The sequence below is a fragment of the Poecile atricapillus genome, chromosome Z (genome assembly GCF_030490865.1).
Source record: "Poecile atricapillus isolate bPoeAtr1 chromosome Z, bPoeAtr1.hap1, whole genome shotgun sequence".
Classification (NCBI taxonomy): Eukaryota; Metazoa; Chordata; class Aves; order Passeriformes; family Paridae; genus Poecile; species Poecile atricapillus.
Genome location: NC_081289.1, coordinates 108774745 through 108793917, shown reverse-complemented (window position 1 = coordinate 108793917; position 19173 = coordinate 108774745). Strand labels below are relative to the sequence as shown.

Genomic DNA, 19173 nt, shown 5'->3' with positions numbered 1-19173 from the left:
GGGGCTGAAATTCCTCTGCAGCCTGTGGTGCCAACCATAGTGAAGCAGCTGTGGCCCTGCTGAGATCCACAGGGATGCAGAGATCCACCTGTAGCCCATGGACAAGCTCCACACCAGAGCAGATGAATGTAACTTTGATCATGGGGCAACTTTTTACAGCAACAAGTCTTCTAGAGTCAGAGGGACTCCATCTCTCTCAACAAGGGCGAAAGGATTCTAGCCCATGAGTTGGCAGGGCTGATTTAGAGGACTTTAAACAAGGTTTGAAGTTTGAAAGGAGATAAAAACAGGCTCTCCAGAGATGAGCCTAAGGTGGCAAGCCAGAATCAGAGGTGAAATCATCAGCTGACCATAACCCTCATTTCCCATCTCTCTGTGCCATTGAAGGAGCAGGTGGAGACGGGAAGAGTGGACGGGTGGGGAGAAGGCATTTTTAGGGTCTTATTTTATTTCTCATTTTCCTGCTCTGATTTTGTTAATAATAAATTCAATTGATGTCTCAAATTACACCCTCTTTTCCCATGCTGGTGTTTGGTGAGTGATTTCTCTTGGTCCTTATCTCAATTAATGGACCCTTCATTACATTTTCTCTCCCCTGTGAGAGGTCTAGCTGTGGAGGAAAGTGAGAGAAAGGCTTTAGTGGGTGCCAGGCATGAAGCCAGAGTCAACACACTACAAGGAGCACCACTCTTCTACTAAGGCTGAGCATCTTTCTCCATTTAAGATTATACAAACCATTCAAAAAAATATATACACTATTTGTGTTGCAGTCTGCTGAGCCTCCAGTGCACATACAGAGGCCAAATCATTTGAGAAAAATAAGTTAAATCCTTACCACTTTCTTATCACAATTTTTTAAAACACATTGGGAAAAATGCCTAATTAAAAAGAAAAAGTGCATCTTTAGTCTTTTTCTAATATGTTTCAAAGTGCAGCCTCAGTGCTGTGGAAACTATTTCTGAAAATAAGGACAGATCTTCTAAATCCATGTTGACACCCATTAAGATGGTGAGTTGAGAAACACTGAAGTGCGTTAAGATTTGTACTTCATTGATAAGTTGGGTTTCAGGTAGTCTATTACTACATAAGCAAGAGAGATCAAGGCAACAACTCCCATGGCCTCTGAAGATAACTTGTGAACTAGCATCCTAACACCAGCTCAATCCAGAGAAAACAGTGACCAAGGACCACACAGAACCTCCCTTTCATAGTGAGAGGCAGAAATATTTTCTATAGAATTTCCTCTTTGGCAGTAGTATTTCAGAGTGCTTTGACGTCCAAAGGTAGGCACTGATTATATTTCAAAAGCATAGCTATGGAAGCAGTTGTTAATTAAAGCAAGAGAGGATGAAAGTAAGTAGCTGGAAAGTTACAATGTAACTGACAATATTCTTAGCTGTCCTTAGCAGTGTAATAAATGCAGTGGCAGGCAAGCACGCAGCATCATTTGTTGCCCAAGGCATTCCTGGCCTCCGAACACGCAGTGTGCATGTGTTTTCAGACTACTACGGGGGTTTTTTCCTATAATATTATAGACGTAGTGATAACTTCAGATAGGTCATTCTCCACCTTCATTTTCTGAAAATAGTTTCACATGTTAAACCACAGAGTAACTCAAGAATTACAGTCAAGCCCAATTTATAAAAGGCAAGACAGAAATGAAGCATCAGTAATCTGAGGGGACAGCTCTTATATTTTCTTCCTGTCATGCCTAAATCCTGAATAGTATCTCTACTCACGTCACACTGGCTTCACAGAAATCAAACCTTTACGCCACAGACATACAGCTTCATGTGCTGAATGGATGATTTTTTTACATCAGCTATTTCTATGGAAGAGTTGGAAAACCAGTTCTTTTTAAGAACTGTAAGTCTCTCTGATGTCTCTAAAATGCTTACTTAAAGATTTATTCCTATAAAGCTTTTACAAAGACTGCATCGACAATAATCCACATGAGGGATTAACCACAGGGTTAATTAATGTTCTGAACCGGAGAGTGGTATGACAGTATGACAGAATGTTTTACTGTAACTTAATTTCATTATTTAAATGGGGACCACAGCCACCATCAGATTTCCACCCAGCTGAAGAAGTGAAAGAGCGGCTCTGACATGCATAGGCACAGACAATAACAGAAATGTAAAGCACTATTACTCTCTCTCAGCTGACTGTACATACAGCTGCAAAGTACAGATGGCTTTTAAGTCAAAGGGTGACAACATTATTAGTTTATTTTCAAAACAACTTAAGAACACATGGCAAAAAATATGATTGTCAAGTGAACACAGCATTAAAAAAAAAAAAAGCAAAGCAAAAATCTACCAAGAAGCCAACTAGTCCTCAAGGTTTTATGACTGTCCTCTGTCAAATGCTCATCAACATTCTTCTGCTTGAATTTCACCAATCATTGCAATTCAAGGAAAAGAAAAATAACTCCAGCCAATCTAGAGCATCATCTTGAATCTGACCCTCTGCTTTGGTCATTAAGCAAATTCTCAGAGATGGGTTACATGGCTGCACTTCAATTGCTTATTTCAGGAACATATTCTGTATTTTATTATTGTGTAAGACATAGGGGCAGAGACAAAGCAAAGCTTCCTTAGTAACAACACTGGGAAACTATTAAGATGATCAGACTCAAAAAAAGTGTTGAATTAATGATGTCTCAAATTATTTCTCCTTTTTAAGCTCTTAATGGTATTAATTTCTATAAAAAACTGTAACCCATTTTTTACACAACTTGATTTATTCATTTGAAATGTCCTAGCAAAGACTAAAACATACCCACAGCACAATACACATCTGTAAGCCAATTCTTGGTGTTTTGCATTCCAATAAAACGTACCCTGGGAGGATATCCAAGTTTTTAAAAAGTCATTAATTTAGATTCTTAAATGAGAAAGGTCTATACAATCATACTCTGGATCATACAAGGTAAAATGTTCATCCAAGGACAAACAGTAGCAAATACTGAAAATCCATTGACTTCCTGGTTTATAACCTGTTCACTCATCTGAACAGTTTCAGTATTTCATCCAAGATAAACAGCTATAATATGAATGGCATGCTCTGGCAGTTCTAAACAAACTACAAATATACAATTCAGCAGAACACAAGCTGTTTCTGAAACTTTCAGTATGAGGCCAGTGACAATGGGATCACCCACATTCATGAAGTGACTTGTGTGCATAAGCACATGCAGTGCTCAGGGGAGGAACCAATGCAGAACCTAAGGCAACAAGTGCTGAGGCACTTGGTGCTTCTGCAGCGTGCAGCCAACAGTCAGCAGCGAGACCTGCTCACTAACAAGGTGGTAAAGCATACATACAGTCTTGCACAACTGGTACAGAGCTCAAAAAGGCTGTTACTTTCCTACATTCCCCCCGCACCACGTACACTTCTTGGAAAAACGCCCAGAGCAACAGAATATTCACAATTACCAGTAGGAAGGACAAAGCTTCCATTCATTAAGTACAACTCAGCTGTTGTACAACTCTGTTTTCACAGCATAATTTTCAAAATCCCAACATATGCAGCAAGAATCCTTACCCTCCAGAGCAGCTGTACTTGGAAAATAGGAATTTATTGCATCTCTACATCAGTTTGTTAAAGGTCTGTCATTACTTTGAAAAGATATCTTATTTGTGATCCTAAAGATACACCCAAGAGAGAATTAAGTGAGACTACACATAAACCTGTTGAAATGGGGCTGAATTAAACTTCCTAGATTATTTCAGGGGAAGGGGAAAAAAAAATTGAAAGAAAGAGATAAAGGGAAAGAAAGAGGGAAGGGGAGGGGAGGGGAGGGGAGGGGAGGGGAGGGGACTTATCCCTTCCAGGGAAAGAACCAGGATAAATTTTGCCCAGTTATTGCTTCATTTTTTGAAAGTTCTTGTGTAGCATAACTACTTGTCTGCATGTTATAGAAAAGTTCCTTTAAACATCTTAAAAAATTGTATTGCAGTATTTCAAATGTCAGCCTAGGCTAATTTTATCAGAAATAGTGAGAACCCTACCCTACACAACAATCTGCATTTTCTTGAACTTGTTAACAATGCACATTAAATGCAGAGACGAAAAAAAGGAACCAAAACAAAGCAAAAAAAAAAAAAAAAAAAAAACCAAAAAAAAACCCAAACCAAAAACCAAACGAACAAACAAACAAAAAACCAAAAAATACCTGGTGAGCTCTTCTTTAATCTTCAAGGGTTCATGTGGGTAGAATTTCACTCTAAAGCACATGGTGTATGGTGGATGAGCTGAAACATTATAAAGAAAAAGCATGAGAAGAGTAGCAAACAAACACTCCTTAAGTCACTCTGCAGGAGTGGCCTTAAAGATTCTTACTAATGGTTAGTATAGGCAGAGATTCAAACAAGAGCATTATTACATATGCTTTATTTTGGGGTGGTCTTTTTTGGCAAATGATAAGCGGTAAGCAATAATACTACAAAATTGAAGAAACTGTTTAGTTAATGCAAGTAAAGACAGTTGAAATATTTCTGCTCCCAGTATTTAATAAGATTATAATACCTAACTCTGAGCAATGGTATCAATACCAGGCCTGACCTACAATCTTGTCAATAGAAAAGAAAGAGGGGAAAAAGAGAGAGGAAAGGGGTAAAAGGACAGGAGAAAGAGGAAAGAATCACAACAAGAAGAAATAATTCAGTTTTGCACTCAGTGCCTCTTAGGCACTTTCATTCAGAGCAAAGTGCAGATCTATAATATTCTAGCTAGTTTTAAAATATTTTGGTCTTGGTATATTCTCAATGTATGTGGTCAATTTTAAATTTCCAAAACATTGAAGAGATGGTGCTTTTACAGCAGGAAAAGGGAAGGCAGAAGAAAAGAGCAAAACAATACAGAAAAAAAAATACAGAGGAAATAAAAGACACCACCAGGTGAAATCAATAATTACTTTTTTAAATTGTAAATTATAACAATAATTGGTAAGCTACCAGAATATTTGACTCAACCGCGTTCTTAAGCTTGCTAGTTCATAGGCTTGTATAAAATTCATGTTGCAATTAGTTCAACAATCATAGTAGTCTTCAAGCTACTCTGACTGCAGTATTTACCTGTATGGTGCAGTGTTCCAGAAACACATCTCTGCATATCACACAGTTCCATGTGATGTACAACAGCAACAGAAAATAAAAATGCATTAAATCTTTTGTTATATCTGGTATCTTTTGGAAGGCTCAACTCTTCTTGAAGGTATAGGAATATTTTCCTCTTTCAAAATCTCACATTGGACTTATTTTACATACAGTCAACCTCAACAAATCTGCTGATTTCACTTTTTTTCCCTTGTTTAAATAACTATTCATTTAAGACACAAGGAGGAATTTCAGAAGGGATGGCAATGAAAATATGAAAAGTACAGGAAAAGAAAAATATCAAATAATCAATAAAAAATAGAAATTAAGAGGAAATGAAGAAAAAAAAAAAAGCCTTAATTTTTCTCCAGAGATGGTTTGACCTTTCACACTTTTCAAATCTGGAGTAGCCTTCTGAAGGCTAGAAAACACTCAGTCTGTTTTCTGTGGTTTTTGCTGTCTTAGATGTGACTGCAGCATTGTCTTACAGTGACTGGAAACAGTCTGTAAAGCAGAAGACTTTGTTATGTCTTCCCTGCCCTGTAACAGCAAAGTAGAAGGTAAAGTGAATTCACTGTCCCAGAAAGGAAAGCAGCCATGCAGAAACTCACTAAGGACTCGTGTTGCCTAGACAAAGCAGAACTAAAGTCATCTTAAATGGCTCTGTCACTCCTAAATAGCCATGTTAAAACCAAGCAATGGAGGAAAACCTGTGCTTTTAAAGACTTTTAAATGTTTTGGCAGATTTAGAAGTTGTTTGGAAATAGCGATGAAGATATAAAAATAGCTAATACATGTTTCTTCAGGGCCCTAGCAAATACAAGCCTACTGCAAGACCACAAAAATGCACTGAATTTTACCCAATTTTCCAGGTGTCAATAAAAAAAAAATTAAATTCTTCTGTGGTAAAAATTAAGAAAAAAAAAAGTTATAGTGGAAGATCACATTCTGGCAGTATGTGGTAATCACATAAAAGTATCATCTCACCTGTATGCAAAGAGTATCACAGTGAGGAAATGAAAGCACACACAGCACTATAAAAATAGCTCACATTCATATGAAAGGTTAAAGTAGGAAATGTTTTACTTGTAGCAGAAGAACAGTATGTGACAGAAGTGCACACCAATACACAGGACATGCAGGAGATTTGTCAAGGAAGTTTAAAGCCTATTTTGCAAATCTTTTTCTAGACTCAGGCTCCTGTAACAATATTCCTCCTCAGCAGTGCAGCATTACTATAGAAGTCTGCTGCAGCTTGCTAAGCCAAGATCCTTTCTGTATTGCTGTGCAGGAATGGAAAAAAAAACAACTTGAAATTTGAAATGGTAAAAATAATATGAACCTATCCATCTAATTCATCTCTAGAGATAAGAAGGTTCCCTGCAATTACAGAAGGAGATCCTCTTCTTCTGATCTTATTCTCAATTGGAAAACCAGCCACAATGAACATTTCAATGGGTAAGGAGGGAAATCCCAAAAGCTATCCAATTTACTCTCCATCTTAATTTTAAAGATAATGTTCTTCCAAAGAGACATTTGATGATATGTAAACATTAAGCAAAGCCTTTGTCTTACAGATTTTACTGCACTGGGGAAATGCATGTGACGACTTCATGTTCTGTCTTTGGTTTCTCATAGCAGAAACCAAGATAGGCATTGAATGTTATCAGCTCAAGAAACATGATTGTCAAGCCAGATAATTTCTCAATTCTTTGAAAGTAAAATTGCTTTTGACCACTTACATATTAAAGTGGAAACTTTAACAAGAAACGTTCCCAAAACAAAGCAGAATTTTCAGAAGTACATTTCATCAGCACAAAACTAGCAAGCACATAATCAGTTTTTAATAGCTGTTTCTTAAAAGCCTTTTCTTTCAGAAGGTCCTTTGTGTCTCAGATAAGGAGCAGCTGGCATAGCGAAATGCCCAAGGCTCTGACACAATTTTCTACCATTAGAGTTCACTTTCTCACTAAAAAACATTCACAATTACAATAATTTCAAAGGACTTTAGTGTGGAGAATAGTATTGACAGCAAACTCCATTGAAACAGAGCCATTATTTTGCCAGTTTATATGCTAATAGTACTTAAGAGGTGAAGGAAAAAGTACAAATAAAATAATTTAAGTTATGCTGAATGCTGAAACCAGTCATGACCTAAACACTCATGAAGGAGTTACATACAAAGCATAGTTTTCTGGGAAACTGGTTGTATGTTTTTTAAGTCTATTTCACTTACATTTAAGTAAGATACAGCATTCTATGTACATCAAACAGGAAGAATTGCCCTCAAGTACACCCAGACCTACAACACCATGACCAGAACAAAGAGACATATGGGAGATGCTTCCCTTGGTACAGACATCAGTAACTAAGGGACTGAGTCTCACATGAACTATTTTTAAGCAGTCTACAAAAATTTACACACATTCATATTACCATTTTCTCCATAGACAAAGAATCTGAAAAAAAGAGGAAAATATTGATATGTGCTAGTTTTGGCTGGGGTAGAGTTAATTTTCTTTGCAGTGGCTGTTATGGGGTTGTGTTTTGGATTTATGCTGAACACAGGGTTATATAATACAGAGATGTTTTTCATACTGACACCCTAGTTAGGAGACTGTGAGTGCATGGAAAGTTGGGAGGAGACACAGACAGGACAGGTGACTCCAACTGATCAAAGGATGCCATATCAAATGCCAGATGACATGTCATCATATTCAGGATATAAAGCAGAAGGAAGAAAGAGGAAGGGGAGACTTTTGGAGTAAATGTCTTCCCAAGTCACTGTTATATGTGGTGGGGCCCTGCTGTCCTGGAGATGGCTGAACACCTGCCTGCCCATGGGAAGGACTGAATGAATCCCTTGTTTTGCTTTGCTTCTGTGTGCTTTTCCTTTCCCTATCAAATTGTCTTTGTCTTAAACCAAGAGTTTTCCAACTTTTACCGTTCTCTCCCTGATCCTGACGGTGGGGGACTGAGTAAGCAGCTGCATGGGGCTGGGTTGCTGGTTGGGGTTAAACCACAACACAACAAAAGATTAAAATAGCTTTTAAAAGCTGTTGAAAAACTTGATTGAAATTTTACATGTGTCAACCAAATAGAGAAAGATGGGAGATTCTCAGCTGACACTTTCCAAAAGGTTTGTTTTTCACTATCTCCTTTTCACAAAGCACAAATGCTACCTTCTCTAATGCACTGCACTGGCAGTGTTGGGTTTTTTTATATTAAACATGAAGTACAGCTGGATACTGAAAGGCAAAAGATGTTAAAATTATCTTCGTAGTCCTGAGAATGCAACAATGCAGAAAACTTTCTTCATTTCTCCTTGACGTTACATGTTCTCTGAATTACACTATCCTACAAAAAGTTAGTGAAATTTAAGAAACAAACAAACAATCAAGAGAAAATATTACACTCAAATAGTCTTCATGTTCACTAGTTCTGCAGAAGCATCTCTGGGGCACTATTAAGACATACACAGTTGTTTCCATATACCTGTTCCCTTTCCAGACGAATCAGCTGTTTATCCATATTCCTTGCTGAGCATTTTTCTCATTTCTTCTGCTGAGCAGAACATTACTTAGTGTTTCTATGCATAAGGGCTACCTGATCTATCATAAATCTCAAATTAGTGGTCTCCCACATTGCACTCTATTTACAGAACAAGACAGGGCAAGGTGGATTTTTATCAAGCTTAAAATAATGAATAATAAAGCTTAAAATGCTGTTATTAAATCTTTGTTGGGATCATAGAATACACAGCATTCAGATTAGTGCCTGAAGGACCACACAAAATTCCTGTTCTCATTGTACATGCATTTATGAATCTCATATTTGATTAAATTTTTCTTTACATTTCTACTGCAACTCCCTGGTTCATTCCACCTCCTTTCAGGTTTTAGGACAGCATCCTAGAGATCACAAAAAGTAATTGAAAAATTCCTATGACCTGACACAGGAGAACATCCTTTTAGCATTATTCTTTTAGATCACAGAATCATAGAGTGGTTTGGGTTTGAAGAGACCTTAAAGATTATCTAGTTGATGATCAGCACTTCTGCCATGGGCAGGAACAACTTGCACTAGACCAGGTTCCAACCTGCCTTGGAACACCTCCAACGACAGGATACCTACTGTCTTTCTGAGCAACATGTTCCAGTGCCTCACCACCCCCACAGTAAAGAATTTTTCCCTAACATGTAATCTAAACCTATGCTCTTTCAGTTATGCAAGTCAGCAGGAAAAGCATGGGAATTTAGAACTCCTGCACATCAGAGCAACAGAAATGATTCTGTTCCACTGTCATCACGAACAAAATCCATGTATTTGGGTATTTCCCATCAAGCAGGTTATAGGAGAGCTGCATATTACTATGCAGAATAATCTTTGAAATTAATCAAAAAACAGCAAGAGAAAAAGTGCATGGGAAAAATCTTTATTTAAACATTAGTGCTGATGTGACTCAGGTTTTACACCATAATATTCCTAGACAGAAAATAAACAACAAAAAATGTAAGACTGCCAAACAGAGAACTTTACTGCCAGTATCTGTACCACTATACACAAAAACATGCAAAACAAGAACAGAAAAATTTCTTTTAGAATTTCTGTATCCTGAGCCACAAAGATACAGCTTCCTTAAGCAACCTTCCAGAGAGGTTTCCATCACACCCTCGGAAACACACTGCTGGCAGCTGCTGATCATGGGTCACCAACTGGCTTCAATCTGTACAAACAAGACTGGCAGTGGTTCAGGACACTTCTCAGAAACTAAGTTTTTCCTTCTCAGGCAAAATTAGTGATAAAAATGGCTGAGGACCTAGACTTTACACATCACATTAAAACACAAACATTACAATGATAATGGAAAACACAAAGGTAAATGGTGAGACAAAACAGATACCATGCCTTCATTCTTTTGTGTGGTACCAGAACACATTTAAATATAGTTTCATATGTAATAAGACAAAATAGAAAACATTTTAGAAGATTCTTCCTGTTGTATTCAATGTTGCTAAGTATGAACTTAAAGTAATTTTTTCTAAAGCCAAAGAAATTAAAACTGTAGCACATCACACAAGATCCTATGGACACTTCAGACCTTCAAAGACACAACATTGTGTTCCACAGACAGAAATGCATTGTTGCCAGATTGTGAGTTCTGTACAACCTGACTATATAGAGGGATTATGCCTGAATGATTAATATACTACTGAGGTCCATGAAAAGTAGCACCTACTAAAAAGTATACTAGAATACTTCAACTAGTCAAACTTTTTCTGCTTCAAATATTTGCCAGTATTGAGCTGCATGAATAAACAGATTGAAAAACTTGCTGCTGTGCTGGAGGATAAGGAAGCTCCCCACAAATGGCAGCTGAGCTCAAGAACACAGCATTTTTGAAATTTTTCTGCACTTATGCAAGTGCTTCACAATTCTATGTAAATTTAAGCATTCAACTGGTTTTAGAAGTTTTTGAGTCATTAGTATTATCAGAGAAAATTATTCCTTTTTTTCTGAATTCCTTAATGCAAAGAAAGAAAAGGAAACATCCATCTAGTACAGTCACTGTGAATAGCTTTCTGCCATCATTTCTCCCAGAAGTCATGTTTACATAACACATGTGCTATTAAACAGTCACTTCATTGCTTCAGTTTTTAGACTTTCCACCTTCTACTAATTTCAGTTCTCACTTGTGCCACCTCTGACTGGGATGTTTTGCAAATGAGTATCAATAATTTCTTCTTCTGAGTCTAAATCTTTTTATAGTAAACTAAGTATTTTTAGATCAAATATGAGTTAACCTTGCTCCTTTAGAAATTGTTTGATTTTATACATTAATATAGCCTATTTTTAGAAAAATAAATCTAAAGGTTCTTGATACCAAATTCATACAAAAATGTCCTTGAAACCTCTGGCACCATAATTTTCATGGGTTCTACACATGTACAAAATATATATACATAGCTTTATTTTTTTTCCTTAAAGGGTTACTGTAGGGACTAAAGTCCTTCTTTTGTGATATAAGAGAAAGTTAACTTACACTACTATTTTTGAACATAAGTTGCCAACAATATAGTTAATTCAACTTCTGTGTCCTAAATCTAAGGCTGGTTAAAAAAATCCTTTGTTAGCATCTCATTCTCTTTGGCTCTAAAGACCACTTCACCATGATAAACAACCTCATGCTAGTTGCATTTTATTTTGCTTTTTTGGTATGTATTCATTTATTTTTTAGAGTTTTGATTAGGATTCTATCACAAAAAACACAGAAATCCTCTGATGAGGCCATGAAATCACTAAATCTACAGAATTCATGGACTACCATCTATCACATCTAGGCACCATCTATATGCAGGAAAGGTTGTTTTGAATAAGTAAAAACATTCTCAGCACATCTGTTGGCAGAGCCCCTGCATGTGTTGCTATGCAAAGTGCACAAGAGGAATGAGCCCGTATGCTTTTTTGGGTAAAAGCAGTGACACAAATGCATGCCAGAACATACATTCAGGAAACTGTTCTACTTTTGATAACACATTGGAAGGAAGCAAGAGATTAAGAACATTTACAATTTTTACAATTTCTCTGTTCTTCCTTCTTTTCTTCCTTTACTAGGATTTCTGAGGAGCACAACTTAGTTCTAATCTGATATTTTTGAACTTAATTATATTACTGGATATTACTTCAGCCAGATAAACACTACATATAGGAGTTCACAGTGAATATGCCAGATACATGTGTGTTTGCATATATACACATGCATGCATATATTGCAGTATGGCTGCATTAATGGAAGAATTCCTTGAAGTATTCCATATAGTGCAGTCAACATCCAGTATTAACTGGTTTTGCACATTAGACAATCTCTTAAGCCTCACCACATTTTCAAGCAAATACATTATCTCCCACACAAAAAAGTTCCTTGTACTTATGCTTAAAACTGCAAACTGTACACAGCTGTATGCAACCAATATGAGGATAAAATTCTCCTTTATTTCCTAAGGTAGGTAGGTAGGTGGGTGGGTGTGTAGTTAGCTAGCTAGCAAGCTAGATAGATAATGGCCAAGACACAACTTATACCCCGTCAGTTCTCCAGAACTGCCAAATAAACTGTCTTCTGCTGCTGGATATAAGAGACTGAGTACCATAGCAGTTCTGTTTCCCAAAGAAGTCTTCAGAGTTGGACTATTTAATGGAAACCATAGGTCCGACAGTAACATTTCAAACAGATAATTAAAATAATACATTCCTGTTTTAAAGACACTTTTAAAAATACTGATCTTATGTTCATTCCTCCTTTACCCTTCACCTGTGGCAGAAAGCTCACCACTTAGCCCACAGTGCTTGAGTTTGCTGGACAGTAACAATGATCTCAAGCCAATGCTTTGCATTTTCAGAAGGCAAGGGGCAGCAGAAAGAAGGAAAACCAGAAAAGACCCATAAGCAATTGCCATGCTCCATTTTCATTGCCATTTCTCAGTGGCTGATTGTATCTGTCTGAAAATGAGAGCTGGAACATCCTGGTTCATACATCTTCCAACCAGATCTGTCACCCCATGTCTGCTGGCCTCTGGCTCTAGCCATGAGCAGTAAGGAAAACCTTTTGATGTACAGAAGAAAGATGGTAAGATTGGGTAGCATGGAGTGTTCAGGACTCCTTCATGTGCTAACATGAAGGACCTGTTTTCACTGAGAAACAAATGAAACTTATTCTGAATTACTGCATGGAAGCACAAGAAAACCCTCAGTTATTTAAAAATCAGTTTAAAAACATAAGCTTTCAAGACTTACATTTCATTTGCTTGAAGATGGACTTGTTGGGCTCAAGCCAGTGCTGGAAAGACAAAGCAGAGAGCAGAGGTTAATATGGATCACAGTAGACAAAAATAGCCTTGTAAATGTATAAGGTACCAAAAATGAGAAGTAGGAGTTTTGTTTCACTGAGAAAACATAAATGAGAAAAGCACCTCCATACTGGAATTATACTGCATAAACATTCTTGATATCACCAATGCCTATAAAATAGATGTACTTGAGATATAAATAAGACAGATATTTCAAAGACACATTTGAAGGGGATAGGTTATAGTCCTCAGCTAGCAGTAGACATTTTAGTCTCATACTTGCAGCCATTTTTTTTTCCAGAAGAATGGTCATATCAGACAGTAGGACAGATTATTCAGAAACTTTAGCACTGTCTCCTCATTAGTGTTGTCTTCTACATTTCTTAGAACTGAAGAATGTCTAAGTACTATATCCTCAGGCAAAACTAACAGGACACAAGTTATTGTTCTCTTCTGGCAATAACTAAAAATCTCAAGGGAAAAAGATTGCACTTTTCCAGGAAATGTCCACAATACAGACAGCTAATATAAAGCAGAGAGGCACAGATGCTTATCAGTAGGTGCATAACTTCACTGGAAAAGATGCTTTTGGCAGGAAAAGTTTCATATTTTTTAAATTAGAAAAAATACTCAGGTGCTTCTGTAACCAAAAGTTAGGCTCACATTTTAGTTAAGAGGCTTAGCATATCCCCTGCTAGCACTAGCTGACCTGCTCAGGAGGATGTTTTGTCAGACAAAAGAACATGCTGATATTCAAGAGCCACTTCTGACCACAGCCAGCACCTTTTGTATTAATATTTTTCATGTAAGCAAAAATCTCCACAGTAAAATGAGATTTGTGCTGTGGAAGCAGCTGGTCAAAAAGCACAGCATTCAGTTTTAATAAGCATACTCAACACTGGAAGGCCTTGCACTAAGGGGTTTCATTTTTAACCCTTTCGTTCTAGCTCTAAACCCCTTTGGTCAACAGCAAAAAGAATACCTAACATTTATTAAACCATACATAATACATAAAATATCCTACATAAGCTACCATTTATCCACATAACCATTAATAATTCTACCGCAGAGAAAGGCCAGGTGTAGATATTTTGTAGTTGTTAATAACTGACAGAACATTATTACTTTAAAAATTCTGACATTTTAATTCAGATGAAGTCAGGATAACCCTAAATTAGTTTCCTGAAAGAGAACTTTTGATAAAACAAATACTTTGGAAAGAACATTTTCAAATATCTGTGCTTTATGTTCTTTCTATGGTTGCTCAGAAACTTATACACATATAGTTTACAGTAGTATTGGCGATAAGCTCTGCAACAAATTTGTATTTGAAGGTCACTTATCACTGAGAGACAATGGAGCCCTGCTACAAACAAAACAAAAACCCAACACCTTCAAACTTCAAACAACAGCCACAGCAAAACAGCAACCCTCCAACATCTCTTTACCTCTTTACCTATTCCATTTTCCCAGTGTCTCTTTTTTTTAGGAGAAAAGATGAAAGAAACATAAGTGAATCAGCAATGACGGTTTCACTGACTTACCAGAAATATCTAGCTCATTTCATTCTTTTTTTAGATCATACATATAAATTATTTATATGTTTCACTCTGAATAATGGGGGCTGAGAGTCGCTCATAAAAAGGTAAAGACAATCTGATTTAAGAAATCTTATACAGTCTGCAGTGGTTTATAGATACATAATCTAGAATGAATTCATGGATAGGAAACCAGTCAAGACACACATAGATATACAAGTGGACTTTCCTTATCCTCTTCACAGACCCACCCCATATCCACCAGGATCAGGCCAGTCCTAGATAAAGATTCAGACAGCAAAGCGGGACTTGGACAGTCCCCATGCTGCACTGCTCCCAGGAAACTGAAAGTATTCACTATTCTTGTCTACCAGAAACACAACACAATTTTCTTAGTATTCCTTTTTAAAATACCCGTCTAGAATATCAGCACAGACCAGATCAGCATCTAGAACTGCCCGAACAAGTTAATTAACCTATTATAACAGAACAGTCAGAGTTAAAAAAAGCCAATTGGCAAATATGAAACCCTCATACCAACCATGTGAATAATGAAAGGGGGGAGACATGGATGAAATTCCTCAAACCCCCAGGAATGCAGATTTACCTAACACATCCAAAATCAAATATGTTTCACTAAGACCTGACCTTCATGGGTTAAAAACAGATTGAGAAGACACCAAGCAATTAAGCAATCTAGGCTTTCACATGGAGGTCATGGAACTGGCAGGCAGTTTCTACAAGCTCAGATTTCTATTGTGACCTTCTGTTGGTGGAAGATTGCAAATGTGTACACAATTCAGCTGAATCTTCCAGAAAACTGAGGAGTTACTTTATAATTTGTGGAGACTTTCAAAGACACAGCAATTAGATGCTTAATGCTCTTTGACTGTCAGGGGAAGATAAACACCTAGTCATTGCTAATACTTCTGGAAATAGCCACCCCTACATTTGTTTGCATATTTCAATTTGAGTTTTAGGAAAGATTTTCCCTTGAGTACTTATCTTTCAGGCTTACAGCATGGACTATTAATAATTAATACCTGTGCCTCATCTCTGCTATACAGTATCCAAGCTATATTTATTCCATGATTAATTAGCTGTTATAGTTAGGAGGAGATTAAGGTTCCTGTAAATTAATCAAACTGTTTCTGCAGAAACTTTAAATTGAAAAGAATTTGGTTTTCCAAAATGCTTTTTTCATGTAGTAATATTTTTTAAACAATTTTCCTGAAAAAAAAATAGGTGAAAGGAAAATATAACATTTTTAGTTAGCTTGTCAAGATAAATTTTAGAAATATTTTAAATGTTCAGCTGCAAAAGAATGTCATTAATATGTAGACCACAAATATTGCCTTGCAAGAACAGTTCACAGATGTTGTCAACTCTTCATTGTAAAGAGTTATTGTGCCCCTTATTGTACTTGATAAGACTAATAAAAAACACCCAAACAAAACTATTCAGATATAAAACTTTAACTAGAGACAAGAATCTTTTATTTCTTTCCTAGTGTGCAAATCAGGGAGAGAAAAAAACTCCAGCAATTTTAAACAGTTTCATTTCTGTCTCATGTATTTGACACTGTAGTCCACAAAGGCTGCTTTAATTGAAGGATGGCCTACACCCTCAAACCAGCTTGGCTTCATGTGTGAAAGTACTTAACAATCACCAGAAATCACTCCTTTCAGGGGCTGAACTTCTTGTTTCATTGAAAATATGTTAGCAACATGGTTGCTGCCCAATGGGGAAGAAAAGCCTTTGATTCTAATCCTGCTAACACATTGCCAAGCATCCTGAGAAGAGATTCATGTTCAGCACTACTGATTTCTAATCTGTTTGCTAAAAGAGGTTTCAGTAACTGCTGGGTATCTCAGTGATCAGACAGATGCCTTCACAGAAAACAAAAGGGAGAGAAAAAGATACACAGAAATCTTGAAGGTCAGTCATGGGAGAGCTAACAAGTCTTGGTACTTCGAGTGCCAGTGGTGCGTAAGCAAACTATCATGGATATCACTTTTGGTGTTGGGATCCTAAAATATGCTGAGCCTTCTAATATTTCATTGCTATCGTATGCTGTGTTTCAGAGTAGTACAATTTTTACTTCGTAAATAGAGCCTTCACCTCTGATCAGCCCTTAAACGGCGCTGAGTAGTCATTAGCGAGGCCAGGTGTGTTCTTGCTTACCCACAAATACTGAGCAGCTGATGTGCTATCAGCTTTCACAGCAAAAGATCAGGACAAACAGGGACACCCTGCAAGGACAGAAGCACCATTCTACAAAGCCAACACCACAAGCACTGATATGCTTTTAGTAAAAACACTTCAATCTGTTTCAACCTGTTTAAAACCAATTTAAAGCCAGTCACTGAGAAGGTCTGAGAAGACTGAGCTTGGTCTTGATTCAACACAGGGTTAAGAGTTTTAAAATAAGAAGCTGTGAGGAAAAATGAAAGAGTGATAGAATTATGGAATGGCCTGGGTTGAAAGGGACTTTAATGACTATTTTGTTCCACCTCCCATGCCATTGACAGAGATACCTGTCACAAGACCAGGTTGCTCAGTTCCATCTACCCTGGCATTGAACAGTCCCAGGGATGGACCATCTATACGTTCTCTGGGCAACCTGTTCCAGTGCTTCATCACCCTCAAAGCAAAGTCTCTTACCTCTTCCAAGCCAAGAGGCTTTTGATTAAGTCCCTATGTTTGCAAGAGAAGCAGTTAATAAGGGGCAACTGGAAGTGGCCAAATATCATGAATACTTAAATTTTGCTCAGCAAGCAATACTTAGCCAAGTGCTTGGGTGTGCATACAGTAAAACAGAATCAGAAGAACCTGCAGGTTTTACAAAAATGTTTCAGGTGAGGGCTGGATTTGGAAACTTATTTTAATTGACAGAAAAGGGCAGAAGAATGGTATATGGAACACTGCTAGAAAAGTAAAAAAATAATTAATTTTATTTAAAACTCCACCCTACATTAATCTTGAAAATGTGTATCTAATCTTTCCCTTGAATGAAGAGCAAAATCAAGGTAAATTTGCTTTAACTTCAAAGAAGTGACTTGCATGGGGTTATCACCCACCAAAAAAAAAAAAAAAAAGAAAAAGAAATCTGAAGCTCATGGAAGCTTAGACAGGGGAAGTAATTAGGTGTCCACGCCATAGAGATATAAGAGATGCCAAAGGGCCCAGGGCATTATGTGAGTCTCCTTCTTCATGCCCTAAGGCAAATAAAATTTTCTCATGGTTTCAAGAACTTTTATATCAAGAATATTGACATTGTTCTACTGTAGCAAAAGAGCTGCTCCTCTGTTTTTTTTTCCAAAATCAGGGCACCGATGCTATTTAGTGGCATGCTAATGAGGAAGAAACAAACTACCATTGCTACCACAAATCTTTATCTGGTCCCAAAAGAGTAGTCACATACACTGCAACAGAATCACCATTTGTATGATTCTGAACTGGAGTTTATTAAATAAATTTGCTAATTATCACTGCTGTTTGTTGGAGTAGCTGAATATTCATAGTCTCTACATCATTTGAACATCTGGCCATAAAATTTGCATATATTGATGTATGCATGAGCCACCACATTCTCACAGGCAACAGGTTCTCAACTGATGGGAAAAAATCTTTGTTTTTATCAATATATCTTGCAAAATTATTTAGTTTATAAGTATACTAATCTTGACACAAGACATTTAGTTAGTAATATTTCTGCTGAATTAAGTGTATATATTAAGTGTATATATTAAGTGTATATATTCTTTCCACACTACTATTAATCTCTGTCAAATTTTTGTTAGTACATAAATGCAACTCTACCAGTAAAAGCATGGTGCCTTTTAACTCAGCACTTAGTCTCTGAAAATGGTCAGAGGTAAGCACTTAGAAAAAGAACAAGAGCAGTAGCTCCCATTGCGCTCAGTGGGCTTTTTCCACACAGCCTCCATTAAAATTTGTTTGTAAATCTTTGTAGGCTTTTGCCAATTTGTCCAAATCCCCATTTTTAACACTTCTTTCTGATACTTGACAGCCACAATGATTTTTATTACTGCCTATGAATTTCTAAAAACTATTTCTCAAAAACAGTGACTTTATATTTAGTTTTCTTTAGAATGTTTCAGTTCTGAGAATTAGAGGGCAACTTTTCCCTGATCACCTTCTCCAAATTATTTTACATCTTTCTCTCTCATTCACTTTTGCTTACTCTCTGACTCTCTCTTATTAATTAATTCTCTGTCACTCACCTCTTTTCCTAGCCATATTATTCTTGTCTAGTCCACCCCTGGATGAAATCTATTTCTATTAAATATAGTTCTCACAGCCTTCTTTGTTCCTTTTCCAGTACTACTATTTTTTTTTTTTTTGAACTGGCATAATCTGGACTGCACACAGCAAGCATTGAGTTCATGCAAACACAGTAAGTTTAGTGATAACTCTGTCCTGGAGCAGAAGTTCATATGCATGGATAAGGACTAAGATTTTTATTAACCTATGGCTCAGTCACTCTAGGGTTCTGCCTGTAATACTTCTGTTCTACCCCTTCACAGGGACTGGAGATCTCCCAAACATATCTCTTCTCTTAACTGTATGGAATATTGCAACTCCTTACACAAAAACGTAACTCCATTAAACTGAGGTTGCAGGTTTTCTGATGTGTCTTTCTGCCAACCTTCACCACTCTCATGT

The 19173-nt window shown here is 36.9% G+C and overlaps 1 protein-coding gene across 1 annotated transcript in view; it reads right to left on the bottom strand.

Moving 5' to 3' along the window:
- The window catches only part of FRMD3 (FERM domain containing 3), a 139727-nt gene that overhangs the window by 47799 nt on the left and 72755 nt on the right, over nt 1-19173 (bottom strand). Inside the window, exons 3-4 of the mRNA XM_058827388.1 lie at nt 12894-12936; nt 4181-4259 (exon numbers count right to left, since the gene is read on the bottom strand). Of these exons, the coding sequence (XP_058683371.1) occupies nt 4181-4259; nt 12894-12936 (122 nt within the window). The remainder of the gene's footprint in view (nt 1-4180; nt 4260-12893; nt 12937-19173) is intronic.